Source organism: Salvelinus alpinus, chromosome 22, assembly GCF_045679555.1.
Source record: "Salvelinus alpinus chromosome 22, SLU_Salpinus.1, whole genome shotgun sequence".
NCBI lineage: Eukaryota > Metazoa > Chordata > Actinopteri > Salmoniformes > Salmonidae > Salvelinus > Salvelinus alpinus.
The window spans coordinates 38,332,980-38,355,949 of NC_092107.1; the positions used below are offsets into that span (position 1 = coordinate 38,332,980).

Below are 22,970 nucleotides of genomic sequence, written 5' to 3' on the forward strand. Positions count from 1 at the left end.
GTCAACACTATGTGACCTTTGCATTGTTACTCTGCTTAATCTCCTGTTACTTTACCCCACCAAACATCTCTCCTGTTACTTTACCCCACCAAACATCTCTCCTGTTACTTTACTCCACCAAACATCTCTCCTGTTTCTTTACCCCACCAAACATCTCTCCTGTTACTTTACCCCACCAAACATCTCTCCTGTTACTTTACCCCACCAAACATCTCTCCTGTTACTTTACCCCACCAAACATCTCTCCTGTTACTTTACTCCACCAAACATCTCTCCTGTTACTTTACCCCACCAAACATCTCTCCTGTTACTTTACCCCACCAAACATCTCTCCTGTTTCTTTACCCCACCAAACATCTCTCCTGTTACTTTACCCCACCAAACATCTCTCCTGTTACTTTACCCCACCAAACATCTCTCCTGTTACTTTACTCCACCAAACATCTCTCCTGTTACTTTACCCCACCAAACATCTCTCCTGTTACTTTACCCCACCAAACATCTCTCCTGTTACTTTACTCCACCAAACATCTCTCCTGTTACTTTACTCCACCAAACATCTCTCCTGTTACTTTACCCCACCAAACATCTCTCCTGTTTCTTTACCCCACCAAACATCTCTCCTGTTACTTTACCCCACCAAACATCTCTCCTGTTACTTTACCCCACCAAACATCTCTCCTGTTACTTTACTCCACCAAACATCTCTCCTGTTACTTTACCCCACCAAACATCTCTCCTGTTACTTTACCCCACCAAACATCTCTCCTGTTACTTTACTCCACCAAACATCTCTCCTGTTACTTTACTCCACCAAACATCTCTCCTGTTACTTTACCCCACCAAACATCTCTCCTGTTACTTTACCCCACCAAACATCTCTCCTGTTTCTTTACCCCACCAAACATCTCTCCTGTTACTTTACCCCACCAAACATCTCTCCTGTTACTTTACCCCACCAAACATCTCTCCTGTTACTTTACTCCACCAAACATCTCTCCTGTTACTTTACTCCACCAAACATCTCTCCTGTTACTTTACCCCACCAAACATCTCTCCTGTTACTTTACTCCACCAAACATCTCTCCTGTTACTTTACTCCACCAAACATCTCTCCTGTTACTTTACCCCACCAAACATCTCTCCTGTTACTTTACTCCACCAAACATCTCTCCTGCACACAGAATCATCTCTCATGTTACTGTACCCAAACCAAACACACAGAATCATGTCACCCATTACTTTACCCCACCAAACACACAGAAACATAACATTGTCAGATACACAAAGCAAGACACAGGTCCAATTGAAAGGACAAGAACAAACAGATATAGCAGTGATCAGTGAAAAGGTCTGGCATTACATTCAGAAACAAATGATGGTTGTGAACTTTTCTTTACCGACACAATGTATTGTCTCGTTGAAAAGCAAAGTATAATTTTTCAGTTAGTCTTGATGGGTTGAGGGGTCCAGTCAAATGTCTAGGGCTCCAAGGGCCTCTGGTCACAGTCCTGCTGCTTCTGACCCTCTGGGCTGCTCATGCTGTGGTCAGAGTAGTAATTCCTCCACTCCAACATGTACGACATCCAACGATGGAAGTGATTCCTCCACTGCTGTTCTAACTCATCTACGCTCACTGACAGAGAGACATAGGGAGAAGGAGGGAAGGGCGAAGGACAGAGAGACAGAGGGAGAAGGAGGGAAAGGCGAAGGAGAGAGAGACAGAGGGAGAAGGAGGGAAAGGCGAAGGAGAGAGAGACAGAGGGAGAAGGAGGGAAAGGCGAAGGAGAGAGAGACAGAGGGAGAAGGAGGGAAGGGCAAAGGACAGAGAGACAGAGGGAGAAGGAGGGAAAGGCGAAGGAGAGAGAGACAGGGGAGAAAGAGGGAAGGGCGAAGGAGAGAGAGACAGAGGGAGAAGGAGGGAAGGGCGAAGGAGAGAGAGACAGAGGGAGAAGGAGGGAAAGGCGAAGGAGAGAGAGACAGAGGGAGAAGGAGGGAAGGGCGAAGGACAGAGAGACAGAGGGAGAAGGAGGGAAAGGCGAAGGAGAGAGAGACAGAGGGAGAAGGAGGGAAGGGCGAAGGACAGAGAGACAGAGGGAGAAGGAGGGAAGGGCGAAGGAGAGAGAGACAGAGGGAGAAGGAGGGAAGGGCGAAGGACAGAGAGACATAGGGAGAAGGAGGGAAGGGTTGAAGGAGAGAGAGAGACAGAGGGAGAAGGATGGAAGGGCGAAGGACAGAGAGAGACAGAGGGAGAAGGAGGGAAGGGCGAAGGACAGAGAGACAGGGGAGAAAGAGGGAAGGGCGAAGGAGAGAGAGACAGAGGGAGAAGGAGGGAAGGGCGAAGGAGAGAGAGACAGAGAAGTGAGCATGATTTAGATTGCCTGAGAAGGGGCTGTAAAGTTAAGTGTTTCCAACATTCAAACACTTTCCAACTCAGCATAACTGAACATCTCAGAATCCGAGTGAGAAATGAGACTTGACATTCAGCTCATCCTCAAAATCAAAATTCCCTTTCAGAAATCTACTCCTACGATCCCTCTATACTTTAGCTATAGCTGATCCCATGTGATTCTACAGGGATGAGAACAGACTGGTCCCATATGATTCTACATGGATGAGAATAGACTGGTCCCATGTGATTCTACTGCCAAGGGAACAGACTGGTCCCATGTGATTCTACTGCCAAGGGAACAGACTGGTCCCATGTGATTCTACAGGCATGAGAACAGACTGGTCCCATGTGATTCTACTGGCATGAGAACAGACTGGTTTCATGTGATTCTACTGGCATGAAAACAGACTGGTCCCATGTGATTCTATTGCCATGAGAACAGACTGGTCCCAGGTGATTCTACTGCCATGAGAACAGACTGGTCCCATGTGATTCTACAGGGATGAGAACAGACTGGTCCCATATGATTCTACAGGGATGAGAACAGACTGGTCCCATGTGATTCTACTGCCATGAGAACAGACTGGTCCCATGTGATTCTACAGGGATGAGAACAGACTGGTCCCATGAGATTCTACAGGGATGAGAACAGACTGGTCCCATGAGATTATACTGCCATGAGAACAGACTGGTCCCATGTGATTCTACTGCCATGAGAACAGACTGGTCCCATGTGATTCTACAGGGATGAGAACAGACTGGTCCCATGAGATTCTACAGGGATGAGAACAGACTGGTCCCATGAGATTATACTGCCATGAGAACAGACGGGTCCCATGTGATTCTACAGGGATGAGAACAGACTGGTCCCATGAGATTCTACTGCCATGAGAACAGACTGGTCCCATGTGATTCTACTGGCATGAGAACAGACTGGTCCCATGTGATTCTACTGCCATGAGAACAGACTGGTCCCATGTGATTCTACAGGGATGAGAACAGACTGGTCCCATGTGATTCTACAGGGATGAGAACAGACTGGTCCCATGAGATTCTACTGCCATGAGAACAGACTGGTCCCATGTGATTCTACTGGCATGAGAACAGACTGGTCCCATGTGATTCTACTGCCATGAGAACAGACTGGTCCCATATGATTCTACTGGCATGAGAACAGATTGGGCCCATATGATTCTACTGGCATGAGAACATACTGGTCCCATACTGAACATGTGTTGTATTCCTTAAAATCACCCCAACATATGTAGTACCAGTCAAAAGTTTGGACACAACTACTCATTCAACGGTTTTTCTTTATTTTTATTATTTTCTATGTTGTAGAATTAGCTCCAGATGAGGAAATGTTAGAAAATGACTAAATAATTTGAGCATGTTTTAGTATGTTTATAACTATATAAGTGGCCTAGCAGTAGTGATTAACGTGTTATGGGTTAGATGGAGTGATCTACTGTATGTGAAAATGTATTGACGGCCGGAGGCGAAGTACATAGGGGGTCTGTCTCTTTAATAGAGCTATTACCACAGATTGTGAACTATTGCCCTATAACACTGTCTTATAGCTTCACTGTTTTATATCATAATATTCTCTCTCTCTATGTTTTGCATTATGATATTCACTTGAGTATGAATGGGTCGCTCATTCTCAAATAGCTCTTTGTGTGTGAGTCCGGATAATTAACAATAGACTGAGGCAAGGTGCAAGGACGTACACTCCCTACTGATTAGAAGACCAGGAATTGTGTGGAGGAGTACCAAAGACCCTGGACTCAGGCGATAACACCACCTACTTAGCCACAGAGATGCATTGTACATTTGAAGTCGTAAGTTTACATACACCTGAGCCAAAGACACTTAAACTCAGTATTACACAAGTCCTGACACAATTCATTATCCGTTATCAGTAAAAGGAGAGTAAATAAGAGTGCACATAGTGTGATTATAGGTCACGTCTCAGCGGTATAAAACATATAAATCAACAGAGAATATTAATCATGTTTTTCCTGTTCATTATAAGTAATTTCAAAGTGTACGTATATAATGTTAAACAGGAATTACTATTAAAAAAGGAGGGACTGTTATGGTTCTAGCTTGAAATATACTTATTCATGTTACCATACTAGAACTTATGGATTGCTTTACACGTATATAAGGAATCTACACTTGAAGTCGGAAGTTTACATACACCTTAGCCAAATACATCTATTAAACCCAGTTTTTTTCACAATTCCTGACATTTAACCTAGTAAGAATTCCTTGTCTTAGGTCAGTTAGGATCACCGCTTTATTTTAAGAATGTGAAACGTCAGAATAACAGTAGAGAGAATTTTTTATTTAAGCTTTTATTTCTTTCATCACATTCCCAGTGGGTCAGAAGTTTACATTCACATTACCAGACCTTAGTATTTGGTGGCATTGCCTTTTAATTGTTTAACTTGGGTCAAACGTTTCAGGGAACCTTCCACAAGGTTCCCACAATAGGTTAGGTGAATTATTGTCCTTAAGCCATTTTGCAACAACTTTGGAAGTATGCTTGGGGTCATTGTTCATTTGGAAGACCCCTTTGCGACCAAGCTTTAACTTCCTGACTGATGTCTTAAGATGTTGCTTCAACATATCCACATAATTTTCCTCCCTCATGAAACCATCTATTATGTGAAGTGCACCAGTCCCTCCTGCAGCAAAGCACCCCCACAACATAATGCTGCCACCCCCGTGCTTCACGGTTGGGATGGTGTTCTTCGGCTTGCAAGCCTCCCACTTTTTCCTCCTAACAAAATGATGGTCATTATGACCAAACAGTTCTATTTTTGTTTCATCAGACCAGAGGACAATTCTCCAAAAAGTACGATCTTTGTTCCCATTTGCAGTTGCAAACCGTAGTCTGGCTTTTATATGGCGGTTTTGGAGCAGTGGCTTCTTCCTTGCTGAGCGGCCTTTCAGGTTATGTCGACAAAGGTCTCGGTTCACTGTGGATATATATACTTTTGTACCTGTTTCCTCCAGCATCTTCACAAGGTCCTTTGCTGTTGTTCTGGGATTGATTTGCACTTTTCGCACAAAAATATGTTCATCTCTAGGAGACAGAACGCGTCTCCTTCTTGAGCGGTATGACAGCTGTGTGGTCTCATGGTGTTTAAACTTGTACTTATATTGTTTGTACGGATGAACGTGGTACTTTCAGGCATTTTGGAAATTGCTCCCAAGGATGAACCAGACTTGTGGAGGTCAACAACATCTTGGCTGATTTCTTTTGATTTTCCCAAAGAGGCACTGAGTTTTGAAGGTAGGCCTTGAAATACATCCACAGGTACACCTCCAATTAAGTCGAATTATGTCAATTAGCCTATCAGAAGCTTCTAAAGCCATGACATCATTTCCTGGAATTTTCCAAGCTGTTTAAAGGCACAGTCAACTTAGCGTATGTAAACTTCTGACCCACTGGAATTGTGATACAGTGAATTATAAGTGAAAAAATCTGTCTGTAAACAATTGTTTGAAAAATTATATAGCCAGCATCAGCTGTGCAAAAGTGGGGTTGTGATGGAGACACGAATGAGGATGTGTTCAACCCTCAGTTCCGAAGTGTATTTACTCCGTTTGTTTTGTTGTATTTAAAAGTGTGCTTTGTAGCCTTGTCTCAAGTTTAACCAGGATCGGAACCACTCATTGCTTTCTTTGGACTTCACATCTCAGTTGGTCTCCGCTGGTTCTTCAATGCCTTTCTCCTCTGTTGGCGGATTCGATTGTCTGACTGACGAATGGCAACAACTTTTTTGTTCTAATTAAAGAACAACTAGAATATTGTTAAAGAACACTCACCTTGTCACGTTACCAGACATAAAGAACACTCACCTTGTCACGTTACCAGACATAAAGAACACTCACCTTGTCACGTTACCAGACCTAAAGAACACTCACCTTGTCACGTTACCAGACATAAAGAACACTCACCATGTCACGTTACCAGACATAAAGAACACTCACCATGTCACGTTACCAGACCTAAAGAACACTCACCATGTCACATTACCAGACCTAAAGAACACTCACCATGTCACGTTACCAGACCTAAAGAACACTCACCATGTCACATTACCAGACCTAAAGAACACTCATCACCTAGCAACCTAGAGAGAGAAACAGTGAGAGGGAGACCGAGAGAGCAAGCGAGAGAGCGAGAGTTGGGAGAATTTTTGTTTGTTAGTAAAGGGACAGCTAATGAGGAAAGTTAATGATTAGGCATCGACTCCATACACATTATTCCAATAAAACACGTATTAATGCCAAATTGGTGTTTTTACCTTTGACCTTTACAAAAATATTTGCCTCTTGCTTTTCCCAATATGCGATAATTTCCAAAGTTCTTTGTCATTCACATTGTTCACTCTGTTCCAGTTTGTTCATGCTTTGCTATATCTTTTGAATGCAATGCTCACCCCCATCTAATAGACTTCGGACAAAGCCAACCATAAATAACACTGCAAATGACAATGGCAACAACATTGTGCTGGCATCAACCACCTCTGCACATCAGGAGGTGTGTGTGTGTGTGTGTGTGTGTGTGTGTGTGTGTGTGTGTGTGTGTGTGTGTGTGTGTGTGTGTGTGTGTGTGTGTGTGTGTGTGTGTGTGTGTGTGTGTGTGTGTGTGTGTGTGTGTGTGTGTGTGTGTGTGTGTGTGTGTGTGTGTGTGTGTGTGTGCAACAAATTAAGACAGAGAAAACGTTTTTTTTTGTGCCATTCTGTGCAACGAAGCAAAACAAACAGTGGAATCTGTGCACAGGAATTAGACTCCATCTCAAAGTCAAAATCAATCACGCTTTCCCAAATCACAAAGGCCGGGGTCTCCAATGTCCTGCTCCAATCAAATACACACAAACTCCAAAACAATGTTAAGCTATCAGCTTTTATCTCTTAGGATGAAAGAAAACCTAACCAACTAAAAGTAAATGTTTTTTTTGCATTGAACTCCAAACAAACTAACATTTAGAAAACTCAGCCTCCATTTAGATATCAACCTCATATCTACACAATACTGTAGTCTTTCAAAAAGCCTAAACAATGAAATAACGCAAGTGAATCTAAAAAGGCTTCCTAAATAAAACAATTCCGATGAGTTATCTTTGACCAAGTAGTTTAATGACAAAATTATCTTGAGCTGAAAATTCCCCCATGGGTTGCACCTCATACACATGCACACCCGCATCATGAGTTTCAAACCGGGGAGGCCACGGATTCTGTTTGTATAATGAGCCCGATGTGTGTGTCTAATAAATGAATTGCAGTGGAGAGAGAGTGTTATTCACCCTCCACAGTTTTTGAAGAAGAGGGGGAGCTTGAGCCTGGGCCAACCCAGCCATGGTGCACCTCCACAGGCTAGTTTAGGCACCAGAGGCCCCTGGATGGACCTGATGCAGCATCACTCAATCCTTGGACCACTATGTGCAAGGTTAGTGTGCAAAAGAAGAAAGGATATTTTTGAGATGCGGCCTGACACGGCCGTCACACTTGCGCATGTTTGTGCCTGCTTGTGTTCTCACCAGTGACGTCCTGCAGTTTGGGGAGGAAGTTGTTCCAGAACTGGCATTGATGAGCTGCAAGCCTCTTTTGTGTGTGTGGAGGGGATGAGTTTAGGGTGATGTATTCCTGTTGGTCCACGGTGAAAAGTGGCCAATCCCCTTCCTCTATGCTTGGGTTCCTGCCAGGGAAAACACAACAACCAACCAATTATGTAAGTAAACCATGAGAGTAATTTTACACTGACTTAAACCTCATATAGTTTTTCTATTATAATGTTTGTATGTTAGGATGTATGTACAGTGCATTCAGAAAGTATTCAGACTCCTTTACTTTTTCCACATTTTGTTACGTTACAGCCTAATTCTAAAATGGATAAAATAAAATACTCATCAATGACAAAAGAAAAACTGATTTTTAGAAATGTTTGCAAATGTATAAAAACAAACCAGAAAAACCTTATTTACATAAGTATTCAGACCCTTTGTTTAAAGACTCGAAGTTGAGCTCAGGTTAATCGTGTCTAATCGTGTCTATATAAGGTCCCACAGTTGTCAGCACATGTCAGAGCAAAAACCAAGCCATGAGGTCAAAGGAAATGTCCGTAAAGCTCAGAGAAAGGATTGTGTCGAGGCACAGATCTGGAGAAGGGTACCAAAAGATTTCTGCAGCATTGAAGATCCCCAAGAACACAGTGGCCACCATCATCCTTAAAAGGAAGAAGTTAGAAACCACCAAGACTCTTCCTAGAGCTGGCCGCCCGGCCAAACTGAGCAATCGGGGGAGAAGGGCATTGGTCAGGGAGGTGACCAAGAACCCGGTGGTAACTCTAAAAGACCACTAGAGTTTCTCTGTGGAGATGGGAGAACCTTCCAGAATGACCACTATCTCAGCAACACTCCACCAATCAGGCCTTTATTTTAAGAGTGGCCAGACGGAAGCCACTACTCAGTAAAAGGCACATGCCAGTCCGCTTGGAGTTTTCCAAAAGGCACCTACTCTCAGACCATGAGAAACAAGATTATCTGGTCTGATGAAACCAAGATTGAACTCTTTGGCGGGATTGCCAAGCGTCACATTAGGATGAATCCTGGAACCATCCCTACAGTGAAGCATGGTGGTGGCAGCATCATGTTGTGGGACTGTTTTTCAGCGGCAGGGACAAGGGGACTGGTCAGGTTCGAGGAAACGATGAACAGAGCAAAGTACAGAGAGATCCTTGATGAAAACCTGCTCCAGAGCGCTCAGGACCTGAGACTGGGGCAAAGTTTCACCTTCCAACAGGACAACAACCCTAAGCACACAGCCAAGACAACGCAGAAGTGGCTTCGGAACAAATCTCTGAATGACCTTGAGTGGTCCAGCCAGAGCCAGGACTTGAACCCGATCGAACATCTCTGGAGAGACCTGAAAATAGCTGTGCAGTGACGCTCCCCATCTAACCTGACAGAGATTGAGAGGATCTGCAGAGAATGGGAGACAATGCCCAAATACAAGTGTGTCAAAATCCAACCAGGAAGTGCGAAATCTGAGGTTTGTAGTTTTTCAACTCTTTGCCTATCCAAGATACAGTGGAAATGGGGTCATATTGCACTTCCTAAGGCTTCCACTAGATGTCAACAGTCTGTAGAACCTTGTTTAATGCTTCTACTGTGAAGGAGGGGGGAATGGGAGCTGAATGAGTCAGAGCTCTGCCAGAGTGGCATGAGCTGGTCAAGCGCGTCCACGTGAGAGGTTGCTTGCGTTCCATTGCAATTCTACAGACAAAGGAATTCTCCGGTTGGAACATTATTGAAGATTTATGATAAAAACATCCTAAAGGTTGATTCTATACTTCGTTTGACATGTTTCTACGAACTGTAATATGACTTTTTGTCTGAACTTTCGCCTGGACCTGACCATGCGTCATGAGTTTGGATTGTGTACTAAAAGCGCGAACAAATAGGAGTTCGTTGGACATAAATGATGGACTTTATCGAACAAATCAAACATTTATTGTGGAACTGGGATTCCTGGGAGTGCATTCTGATGAAGATCATCAAAGGTAAGTGAATATTTATAATGCTATTTTTGACATTGTTGACTCCGCAACATGGCGGATATCTGTATGGCTTGTTTGGGCTCTGAGCGCTGTACTCAGATTATTGCATGGTGTGATTTTTTGGTAAAGCTTTTAAAAAATCTGACACAGCGGTTGCATTAAGGAGAAGTTAATCTAAAGTTCCATGCATAACACTTGTATTTTCAACAACATTTATGATGAGTATTTTTGTAAATTGATGTGGCTCTCTGCAAAATCACCGGATGTTTTGGAAGCAAAACATTACTGAACGTAACGGGACAATGTAAACTTAGATTTTTGGATATAAATATGAACTTTATCGAACAAAACATACTTCTATTGTGTAACATGAAGTCCTATGAGTGTCATTTGATGAAGATCATCAAAGGTTAGTGATTCATTTTATCTATATTTCTGCTTTTTGTGACTCCTCTCTTTGGCAAAAAATATGGCTGTGTTATTCTTTGACTATGTACTGACCTAACATAATCGTTTGGTGTGCTTTCGTCGTAAAGCCTTTTTGAAATCTGACACCTTGGCTGGATTCACAACAAGTGTAGCTTTAACTTGGTGTATTGCATGTGTGATTTCATGAAAGTTACATTTTGTTAGTAATTTATTTGAATTTGGCGCTCTGCACTTTCACTGGATGTTGGCCATGTGGGACGCATGCGTCCCACTCCCAGCATGTGTCCCACTCCCAGAGAGGTTAAGCAAAGTGCTGAGTACAGGGTCTAAATACTTATGTAAATGTCATGTTTCAGCAGTGGAGGCCACATAAAAGGAGCACTGTGGTATACCGCGGGGGAGAAGAGAGAGACCGACACAGAGCAGAAGCTGAGAAGAAGGACCGAGCCAAACCTACGTGATTTGGGATAACCCAGATGGCGAGCTATGTCACCTTCTGTTTGGCACACAACGAGATGGCTCCTCTGATGGTTCCTGTACGAGTCGAGTCGATGGCGTCGACACCAGCGCTCTGCTGGAGTCCGTCAGTATGGTGACCCTTGTCCACCCGTAGTGGCTCACACAAGAGGGGAAAGACGAACCCGGGGGACGAGGAGGTGACAGTGTCCTGTGTACACAGGGACACGAAGAGGTACCCAATCGTGCCAGTGTGGATAACCAACCCAAGGGGGGAGTGCCAGATGCTTGTGGTGGCTGTTCCTTACCTGCCTGTTTCCATTCTCCATGGTAGAGATTGACCTCTCTTCCAGGCGCTGTGGAGGAGAGACCTGGGGAGGCACGCACGCGAGGTAGGAAGGAGAGGAAAAAGGACGCCCCACCTTGAGAGGTGTCCACTGTGCCTGATTCGGACCCGGAGGAGGGAGACGACCCCACTCTGGGAAGCGAGCCATCGTTCGAGGAAGACCTCAGGCTCCCCTTTATGGAGGTGGAGGCACCAGACAGAACTCACCACACGGGAATCTTTATGGGTCAGTTCCGGACAGCCCAGTTAGAAGACCCCAATCTCAAGAACGCGAGGGGACAGGTGATTGTGGTGGATGGCGTACTGTTACCTGGGGTAAGTGAGTGGCGCTACCCCCACTTCGCCATCAAGCATTGTTTATTGTGTCAGGTAGTAAAGCACAATGGGGAGACAAAAGACTTGTTTCTCAAACCCAGCCACTATGTTAGGACTGTCTAGCACCTTGCCCACACCCACTTGCTTGGGGCACACCTGGGGATGGCGAAAACCAGGGAGCGGATCGGGAATTGGTTCCACTGGCCCTGGAGTCAAGCACGCCGTGGAGGACTACTGACGTACCTGCCTGGAGTGCAATACATCCAGGTAACCTTGGCTTACGCCACCTGGTTTCCTGAGGTAATACCGTTACGCACACAGCAGCGAAAGGCATCACATTTATTCAGCCAGGTGGGTATTCCGCAGGAAATCCTGACGGACCAGGGCACCGCATTCATGTCTCTTGTGATGAAAGATGTCTGCAATATATTACGAATCAAACAGGTGAGGACCAGTGTGCATCATTCACAAATGGAAGGGCTAGTCGAACGCTTCAATAAGACCCTAAAATAGATGCTAAAGAAGGTCTTCGAGAGAGACGGGAGGAACTGGGACCATGTTTGCAGTACACGAGGTAAACCAAGCGTCCACTGGGTTCTCCATCTTTAAGCTCCTGAATGGCCGTTGGCCCCGCGGACTGCTGGACATAGCCAAGGAGGTCTGGGAGGAGACAACGACCCCCCTTCGCAGTGTGCTGGGACAGGTGGAGGAGATGAGGGAAAGGATGACTGCAAACCCCTCCAACTTTACCATGTGAATTTACTGAAGATGTGGCACGCACGAGTGGCACTGTGTGTAACATGGACCCGGCCACAGCAGAGCCCACCCTTTGTCAAAGTTGCCATGGGGGAAGACCTGAGCCCGACCCAACGACAAGAGCTCAGAGAGTTGGTCCAGCAGAATACTGCCGCGTTCTCCGAGGTGACGGGATGCACGGATCTCGTGGAACATCATATCCACATATCCAGGAGAAAAAAGGTGTATACGGCCATACCGGATACCAGAAGTCCAATGGCTGTGGTCCAGCGGGAAGTGGCAACAATGCTAGAGGTGGGGGTAATTGAGGAGTCCCACAGTGAGTGGTCAAGACCTATAGTGCCGATACTGAAACCGGACAGAACCGTCCAGTTCTGCAATGACTTTCGGGGCCTGAACGAGGTCAGTAAATTCGACACCTACCCCAAGCCCCGGGTGGACGAACTGATCGACCGCTTGGGGATGGCGAGATACGTCAGCACCTTGGACCTGACGAAGGGGTACTGGCAGGTGCTGCTAGCAGCGGCCTCCCGGGAGAAGAAGGCCTTCTCCACCCCAGGGGGCTATAGCACTACCGGGTTCTTCCTTTTGGGCTCCATGGGGCCCCAGCGACCTTTCAGCGACTCAATGACCGCGTCATAAGGCTGGTTGAGAGAATGCCAACAGTGTGCAAAGCTGTCATCAAGACAAAGGGTGGCTACTTTAAAATATCTCAAATATAAAATCTATGTTGATTTGTTTAACACTTTTTTGGTTACTACATGATTCCATATATGTTATTTCATAGTTTTGATGTATTCACTATTATTCAACAATGTAGGAAATAGTAAAAATACAGAAAACCCCTGGAATGATTGGATGAGTCCAATCTTTTGACTGGTACTGTATATGTTGAGTATAATGTGTATACTTAAGGTATATATACAGGGCATATTTGTAAAAGAGACCTAGGTCTCAATATGTCAGTCCAGGCGGACTGTCATGTGCCTTTTAAAATAAGTATATTGTCTTATATGCATAATCTCTTTGATGTCTCACCTGGTCCCAGACTCTATATAATATCTATATGAAGTCTCACCAGGTCCTAGCCATGTCTATATGAGGTCTATCTCATATATGAGGTCTATCTCATTGGGGCAGCAGGTAGCCTAGTGGTTAGAGCGTTGGACTAGTAACCTGAAAGGTTGCAAGATCAAATCCCTGAGCTGACAAGGTAAAAATATGTTGTTCTGCCCTTGAACAAGGCAGTTAACCCACTGTTCCTAGGCTGTCATTGAAAATAAGAATTTGTTCTTAACTGACTTGCCTAGTTAAATAAAGGTCAAATAAATCTAACCCGGTCCTAGCCATGTTGGCCCAGTACTTCATCATCCTCCTGCTCATGACCACTTCCTCCTCCAGGTATCCCAGGGTTCTGTTCAGCGGCATTCCAAAGACAAACTCAATCTCATAGCCGTGCATCACGCCCATCCATGCTGGCCAGGGATTGGTGGAGGAGTGGTGATCAAACAGGAAGAGGTGGGCCTTACCCCCATGTTCTGTGTACCTGGGGGCAGGTATGGTAATGATTGGTGAGTTCATTACAAACTGAGCAGAGGGGGCCAGATACTAACTACATAACACAACATTGCATGTAATTAACACATTGCTGTACATGCAGTATTTGTGCAAAATTTAGAGCTGGGCTCTCCAACCATGTTCCTAGAGAGTTAACATCCTGTAAGTTTTCATGCGAACCCTAATCTAATGCACTTGAGTCTAATAATTACCTGGTTGATGAACTGAAGCAGGTTAGTTACAACTGGGGTTGGATTAAAAACGTACAAAGGGGTATCTCTCAAGAAACAGAATTGGACAGTCCTGCATTAGAGCTTTGTGGAACTCTTTGATATGTTGTCCTTACCTCTGGGCAAACTCCAGCACAGGACAGTTAAAATCACGGTCTCCCAACATTCGCCCAAGCAAATCACGATTATTCATCCCACTATTCTCATCCGTCCAATCAGTGTACTGGAAGATGGCTGTCTCCCTTGTGACATCACTGAATCCCGGCAACACTAGGTCCACCCCTTTCAGGAAGTTCTCCCTGCTGATCAGGCTCTGGCTAGTTATGTCATATCCTGGTGCCCCGTAAACCAGGAAGTAGGTCCCCTCATCTTGATTCAAACCAATCAGCACCTCTGTCTTCAGGAAGTGTCCCGTCCGGAGCAGAACCTATACGACCAGATAAAGAAGATTAGAGATTATGACATTATGCCATTGGAAATATATACAGGATTCAACTGCTTCATTGTTCAGTGCCTTTGGGCCCAAAACAAGCAACCATAAATTCATACACACCTCTGGCATGTCTGGTAGGAAGTTTTGGTCGACAGAGGGGGTGAATGGTAATGCTAGGAGTGTGGGGAGAGACAGGACGTTATACTGCTGCTTGATTATATCCTCTGGATGGGCTTTCTGTAGACACTGCTCCAGGACAGCCAGAGGTGCCAGGGGACAACCCAGCAGCCTACCCAGGGACAGGGACCTGTTCCAGGCCTGCTGTTGGGTCGTGACAGCCCATGGAGTGTTAGGAGAACCACTCTGTAGTATTGCCCTGTTGAACAGACCATGGCTGCCAGGGGAGAGGAGATGGAGACCTACAGACGCAGAGCCAGCACTTTCCCCAAACAACGTCACCTGACAACAACATAAAAACAGAGAAAAACTAAACGTGGTAAAACAAAGAATAACAACAAAAAAAGAGTAATAGAAAAAAGCTGAGTAACCTTTGAAGGGTCGCCACCGAAGGCAGCAATGTTATTGGCTACCCAGTACAGAGCCAAGCGCTGGTCCAGCATTCCAGCGTTACCACGGACACCCTCGCTCTCAGGAAGAGACAGGAAACCCAATGGGCCGAGCCTGTGTCCAATGAAAACAAACGTTATTATCGGTGTATTTTTAAAACATGAAGCTCAAATAAGTACGTTAGTCTAATTATATTGTGCCAGGACAACCTGTAGTTCATAGACACCACCACGACGCCTTCTGATTGGCTAAGGAATTGTCCGTCATACAGGTCTAGGGAGGCGGTGCCTGTAGTGAACCCGCCTCCGTATATCCACACCATGACAGGAGCCAATGAGGAACCAGGGGAGGAGCTCTTGTAACGTTTAGGGTCCTCTCTCTTAAACAAAGGGGGAGGAGTCCATATGTTGAGGTAGAGACAGTCTTCACTCATCTTGGTGTTGGGGTTCCACATCTCAGCTCCACGGAACCCTGGGAGTAAGGAAGTCAGAGTCAAGTACGTGTAGATAATGACTTGATTACAAAACAACATTGAGTACGTTTACATTGTAAAAAATTATTGTCGATGCGGGCGCTAAGTAAAGAGGAATTGTGCATTCCTAGAAGTAGCATTCTCTACCGCATAGTGTCATGCCTGTGGACCAATTTTAAATGGCGTCACGGACTTGGATGTGGGATTGTGTATGGGGAGAGCATCAGTGAAGGTATGCGAAGGAGACACCGGTGTCACTGTTTGCGTGAGAGAAATTCCTGTCCAACCAAAGATGACATGGACCCGCCCTGACCAGACCTACACTGATGACTGCCAGGGGGAACTCACCACATTCACGAATTTGAACATGACAACCCACTGAATTTCAGTAAGTCAATTTACAACCCACTAAACTTCGGCAAGTCAATTTAAATTAATTTGTAGTGAAAGTAAAAGTAGTGACAAGGATCCTAAATCCCAGAGAGTGGACTTGGCAGGGCTAGTGAGAGCCCCGTTGACATTACTGTTTGTAGGCATAAGATAAATGTCTATGTATCCTGAGAGCTACGGGTAGTGAAAACAGGCATACAATAAATGTCTATGTATCCTGAGAGCTACGGGTAGTGAAAATAGGCATACAATAAATGTCTATATAGCCTGAGAGCTACGGGTGGTGAAAATAGAGAAGTGAAAGTTGAATACTGAACAGTGGGGTGTTGAACATGTATGAGAGAATAAGGGTGAATGACTAACCCTTTTGACAGGAGGAATAGTGGATCCTGAGGATTGCTATTTCTTAGAATGTAAATTATAAGATTAATAACCAATAAAATGAATGTGAAGCAAACAGTGAATATCCAATGTCGATTGGTTAAACGGGAGTTATCAAAGGTCGTAATTCCAATTGTATTTGTTATTTTGATTTCACATGTTTTTTTGGGATGCATTAATCACAATGTGAGTAGTGTCCAAAGGGGGAATTACCAGTCCCCTAGCGCGCTTTGTTAAATATGCAAATTGTTTTCCTCACATGCCTTCCTGTAAAAATAAAAAAAAATATATGTTGGTAATAGTTGACAGTTACTTCAATTGGATTGAAGTTTTTCCCACCTAGAGTGATGTATGTGTATTGCTGTTGTTATTTTGTTTTGTTTTCATTGTTTTGTTTAATTTTCTTTGTTTTTGTCTTGCTTCAATAACAAATCTCATCAGATTGTGTCTGCTGGATGGTGGTATTTCTCCCAAGGATTAGCCCTCTAACTCTCTGACCCTGTAACTCTGCGGTGAGGTCGCCAATATGATAAAGGAGTATAAGGACATTTGCAAAAATTGTTTTAATGGTGTGTTGTTATTCTAGTTGACATTTGTCTTAGAAATCTGTATTAAGATTGTTGAATAATGTATAATTTGTCATACAATAAATCATTTGTCTGGATTTCTTGAATCAGAAATGCCCTACACTAAACTGGTATTCTGTTCTGTCGTCTCTCAAGGTTATGGTGAAGGTGACCACAGATGGTATCTAGATTCATAGAAGGGATAATTCAGCTGGGAACAGTGTGGCGTGTGCTAAATTGAGGGTCTTATATTAAAGTGATAGAACCAACGTGAAGCACTAAGGACTGTCATTCTAAATTTGGGTTGGATAATTTATCAATAGGTCAAATTAGGATTCGGAAAGGCGAGAAGGAGAGACAGAGAGCTGCCCCTAAACTGTGAGTAGACCACAAAGTGAGGGGAGGGTGGACTGCTCGTCCTGCAGGTGGCTTCTGAAACTAATTCAACATTTGTAAGAATCCAGTGAGTCTAGGTAGGTTTCCTCCTAGGGAAACCTTATCTTTTTGTGTCTTACGAGAGGGAGGTAATCAGAAATCCCACTGGATTGTAGCTTGGGCTATCCATTATTGGGATGTTGAGAGTATGGGCTTTGTGGTCCTTGCCCAATCTCATTCTTATCAAGATTGGTGTGAAACGGTGTTCTCTATCTTCCCTGTGAAAGTCAAAAAGGGTTTCTAGGTCGTGTGAAACATGTAGGTGATCATGTGAAGGCTCCCAAGTGGCACAGCAGTTTAAGGTGTGTCACTACAAACCCTGGTTTGGTCCCGGGCTGTATCACAACTAGTCGTGATCGGGAGTCCCATAGGGCGGTGCACAATTGGCCCAGCGTCGCCCGGGTTAGGGGAGGGTTTGGCCGGGGTAGGCCGTCTTTGTAAAAAAATAACTTGTTCTTAATTGACTTGCCTAGTTAATTAAAAGTTTTAAAACATATATTGTACATGTATATACAGTTGAAGTCGGAAGATTAAATACACCTTAGCTAAAAACATTTAAACTCAATTCCTGACATTTAATTCTAGTAAAAATGTCCTGTCATTAGGTCAGTTAGGATCACCACTTTATTTTAAGAATGTGAAATGTCAGAATAATATTAGAGAATGATTTATTTCAGCCTTTATTTCTTTCATCACATTCCCAGTGGGTCAGAAGTTTACATACACTCAATTAGTATTTGGTAGCATTGCCTTTAAATTGTTTAACTTGGGTCAAACTTTTCGGGGAGCCTTCCACAAGCTTCCCACAATAAGTTTGGTGAATTTTGGCCCATTTCTCCTGACAGAGCTGGTGTAACTGAGTCAGGTTTGTAGGCCTCCTTGCTCGCATGCACTTTTTCAGCTCTGACCACAAATTGTCTACAGGATGCAGGTCAGGGCTATGTGATGGCCACTCCAATACCTTGACCCTGTTGTCCTTAAGCCGTTTTGCCACAACTTTGGAAGTATGCTTGGGGTCAATGTCCATTTGGAAGACCCATTTGTGACCAAGCTTTGACTTCCTGACTGATGTCTTCAGATGTTGCTTCAATATATCCACATAATTTTCCTCCCTCATGATGCCGTCTATTATGTGAAGTGCACCAGTCCCTCCTGCAGCAAAGCACCCACACAACATGATGCTGCCACCCCCGTGCTTCACGGTTGGGATGGTGTTCCTCAGCTTGCAAGCGTCCCCCTTTTTCCTCCAAACATAACGAAGGTCATTATGGCCAAACAGTTCTATTTTTGTTTCAACAGACAGGAGGACATTTCTCCAAAAAGTAGGATCTTTGGCCCCACGTGCAGTTGCAAACGTAGTCTTGCTTCATTATGGCGGTTTTGGAGCTGTGTCTTCGTCCCTGCTGAGCGGCCTTTCAGCTTATGTCGACATAGGACACGTTTTACTGTGGATATAGATCATTTTGTACCTGTTTTCTTCCAGAATCTTCACAAGATCCTTTGCTGTTGTTCTGGGATTGATTTGCACTTTTCGCACCAAAGTACGTTCATCTCTAGGAGACAGAAGCGTCTCCTTCATGAGCGGTATGATGGCTGCGTGGTCCCATGGTGTTTATACTTGCGTAGGAGAGTTCCATCCCCAGAAGGGGAAGATGGCCACGGGACTGCGTTGCACCATTTTATTTTCTGTCTGTCTGTTTTTGTGTGTCTTAGCAGCAATGACTCTCAGCTTCTCTATTGGTCAGATGCCAGAAGAACACACTCTACAGTGTTTTTTACTGATGCAAACTTGTCTTGTGTGACTTAGTCATAAGTCTTGGCGTACAAATAGTAGCCGTTCGGGTGCAACCGCAGCATGTGACATCCTGTTCTCACAATCTGCATGAACGTAGCTGTGTGGAAACTTGCAGGAAGGAACAGATCACCTTTTACACTATATTCCGCCCCTGTTTCCACACATCTGCTAACTGCCACGTAAAAAAAGAGGTTGTAGTTTCTCATGAAAGCTAAGAACCAAATCTCTTCGTTGGACTCCAGCGATTGTTAGCCGCTCCATTTTTGTAAATCTTATAAAAAAGTTGTTGTTTGAAGAATCTATAGTCTTTCTTCTCTTTACGTTTTGAATTTCCATGACAAGGTCTTGAGCCAAAGGGACCGACGCCGGCCCGGAGTAGCGGCCCAGAAGTAGATGGTCATCGTAGAAGAAGGTCCCGAGCCTAAGGAACCAATGCAGACCTGGAGTATAGGCCCAGATGTTAGAAGCAGCAGAGGAGGGCATTGAAGGACCCCCCCCCCCAGCCCAACAACATCCCAATTTCTTTCTGAGTAGAGCCAACATTGTGGCTAAAGCAGCAGTTGGTGAGAGGTCATGTTGGGTCTGGGACCCCATACAAGGGAGTTCCATGTATGGGGTCCCACTGGGACTGAATCACACCCTAAGTGTGATGTCATTCCTGCCCTTTATCACCTATCCCCAAAAGAGACCAGACGACATGACATTGTAAAGCCCCCAAACTCTGTGATGCTTATTCACGTCCTGGTAATAGTAGTAATCCCCCTATCCCCACTGTGGGTTTTCTGGTGGCCACCTGGTGTATTATAGGTAAAGGTTGTGTGGGAAAGACAGCCTGACTGTCCATAGTCTCCGCGTTTGGAGGATGGATCAAGCAACTGTGTCCATCCATTTGTTTTAGTCACTGTACTGATTCTGTTTATTGTTCTCATGCTAAAATGTTGCTGCAATATGTGTTTAAAACTGGTAACGAATCCAAGACCAAATGTAATGTTAATTTTTGCCATGACCCAGGGCCAGAATCCAGTTGTGAAGGATTAGCTGAGCTACCCTTTTCTGCTAAAGACAGTGATGTCTGACCTTTACCCAGTGCCCAGTTGGGCACCAACCCCTCACCCCTCAGCTCTGGAAGAAGAATCCCTTCTTTAAATGATTGTATCTAATCATTAGCATAAACTGGCAAGTTAGAAGTGTATATGATTTGTGAGGGGTTGGAGGTTTTAAACTCAGTCTCACAACCGATGACACAAGGAGGAATTGGTGGACTACGGGATATTATTCCTTTAGAAGCTTGCTACATTTAAAATGTATTAAATAATTGTTCAGGGATTAAAAAAAGGGAGAAGTATAATGGAACATTTCAATTGTATGTGTCCACATAACTGAGTATGTGACTAACCTTGTGAAACTGTGTGGAACTGCCCTATTAGAACGCCCTGTTATTCACTCTGAGCTCAGAGAAAAATAATCTTGGTTTGACTTTGACTCGGATCCTTATTTTAGAATATCCACGACAACATGCATAGTAATATTTTTATATTAAACTGATTGTGGCCGTAGCCAGATTATGCAATAGTCATGTAAACACGTTACTCTGTTTATCTTAAGTCGGCATAAGGTCAAAATGTAAGTAAGCTGATAAAAACACCTGGTTTTCTCAGCGATCTTCGACTTATTAGAACATGTAAACAACTTATTCGGCGTTCCGGCGATGTGTTTGATCTGTGCCAGCACCAGCCGAGAGCCTCCCTCTTTAGCGCGAGTGAAGTGAGTTGGGAACAACTGTATGTACGCGTCTTAGAAGTAGTTTTCACCTACACATTTTATATGACTGAACTCAGAATCAAACATACTTCCCCAAAATAACACATTCGCTGTGGTAGAATGTTTTTTTTAACTGCCGATTTTCTGAATTTATCAGAATGCCATCAGGTAGCCTGATTTCAGACGTGTCCATGTCAACAGGACTATTAGGGAGATCGTTCTTCTTGAAAACCATGTAAATGTTTTAATCTAACTATTATATTATTATGATTATCCACAATAATGGGATTATCACGTGTAACCGTGCTCAATGACTGTAGCCTGTCACTAACATCAACAGGTTTAAAGGCACACAAACATATATTGTACATTCATGTAGGTGTAGTAATCTATGCCAGTTTACTATACAAGCCTATGTCATCGTTTTGAAATCATATCCCTACCAGGAAATAATGTATCCTGGGGTTGGAGGCAGGAGTTGGGGTAGCGTGTGGCGTGTAGTACCCCTGTCCACCCATCTGCAGGCTGAGGAGGGCGAAAACGCAGTTCCCCAACGGGGGGGTTCCCATAGGGAATTCCCAGGAATGCCCTGACATATCCACCACCTGGTACGGGAAGCCGAGTGCCCCGGACTCTGCCACGGTCCGTGGCGACAATGACGTCATCGATGAGGTCATCAACCTGAGACGTTGTGGCCGGGAGAATGTGGAACAGCAGGAGTGACAGGGTGATGTGTGTGTGAGTGGTCACCATGGTAACACGTTCAAGTCTGGAGAGGAGAAAACAGACAGAAGGATGTGGAGGTCAACAGAAATATACACAGTCACAACAGAAATATACACCATACACACACTATCACTCAGTGATAACAGGAGATGATTGATAGTTACGTATCCATTAGATTGTTGAAGCATTCAAGATTTTCCAAAGATAGTCACCGGCTTCAACAAGCACAGAACAACTAGGGCAGAGGAAGTGGAGCGAGAAGGAGGGAGGGAGTGAGGGAGGCCGGCAGCTATTAATGACACCATGAATTCAGCTGATATCAGGATAAGAGTGTGTGGGGGGGTGCACAGTGAGAGGGGGGGGGGACGATCAAATATCTCCCTCTGACTCATTCAACGCTAGACAGCCGTGCACACACACCCACCACATTTGCCTTCCTCTTCTCAGATTACTCAGCTGAAAGGGCGAAACATATTAATGTCTAAAATTAGAGAGGGTGATTGCTTGTTGGGATAGTGGATAAATCCTGGATTAATCAGGTCTACACTGACCAGACAGATTTTCACAGAAGTCTAACATGACCTTAGAGGCAGAATGAATAGAACTGGCAGGCAGGATATCTATACCACATCTACCTCTCCTCATGGACTTTAAATAAAACACAACCTAGATGGCGGAAATACACTATGCATACACAAAAGTATGTGGACACCCCTTCAAATTAGTGGATTTGGCTATTTCAGCCACACCCGTTGCTGACAGGTGTATGAAATCAATTCACAGATATGCAATCTCCGTAGACAAACATTGGCAGTAGAATGGCCTGAATGGCACTGGAAAGCTCAGTGACTTTCAACGTGGCACCGCCATAGGATGCCACAATTTCAACAAGTCAGTTTGTCAAATTTCTGCCCTACTAGAGCTTCCCACGTCAACTGTAAGTGCTTTTATTGTGAAGTGGAAACATCTAGGAGCAACAATGGCTCAGCCACGAAGTGGTAGGCCACACAAGCTCACAGAACGGGAGCGGTTGCAACACTCACTACCGAGTTACAACCTCTGAAAGCAAGATCAGCACAATATCTCTTCGTCGGGAGCTTCATGAAATGGGTTTCCATGGCCGAAGAGCTGCACACAAGCCTAAGATCACCATGCGTAATGACAAGCGTTGGTTGGAGTGGTGTAAAGTTCGCCGCCATTGGACTCTAGAGCAGTGGAAACGCGTTCTCTGGAGTGATGAATCACACTTCACCATCTGCCAGTCAGACGGACAAATATGTATTTGGTGGATGCCAGGAGAACGCTACCTGCCCCAATGCATGGTGCCAACTGTAACGTTTAGTGGATGAGGAATAATGTTGTGGACTGTTTTTCATGGTTCGGGCTA

At 44.5% G+C, this 22,970-nt stretch overlaps 1 protein-coding gene across 1 annotated transcript; it reads right to left on the reverse strand.

Moving 5' to 3' along the window:
* Positions 1 to 920: 920 nt before the first annotated feature.
* LOC139549494 (cholinesterase-like) lies at positions 921 to 21,724 on the reverse strand. The gene is made up of 8 exons (XM_071360054.1): positions 21,301 to 21,724; positions 15,267 to 15,528; positions 15,039 to 15,171; positions 14,611 to 14,949; positions 14,174 to 14,484; positions 13,607 to 13,816; positions 7,951 to 8,108; positions 921 to 1,636 (listed from the first exon to the last, which is right to left on the reverse strand). The coding sequence occupies exons 1-8, from the start codon at positions 21,608 to 21,610 to the stop codon at positions 1,482 to 1,484; spliced, it is 1,878 nt and encodes a 625-aa protein (XP_071216155.1). The 5' UTR covers positions 21,611 to 21,724; the 3' UTR covers positions 921 to 1,481.
* Positions 21,725 to 22,970: the final 1,246 nt, after the last annotated feature.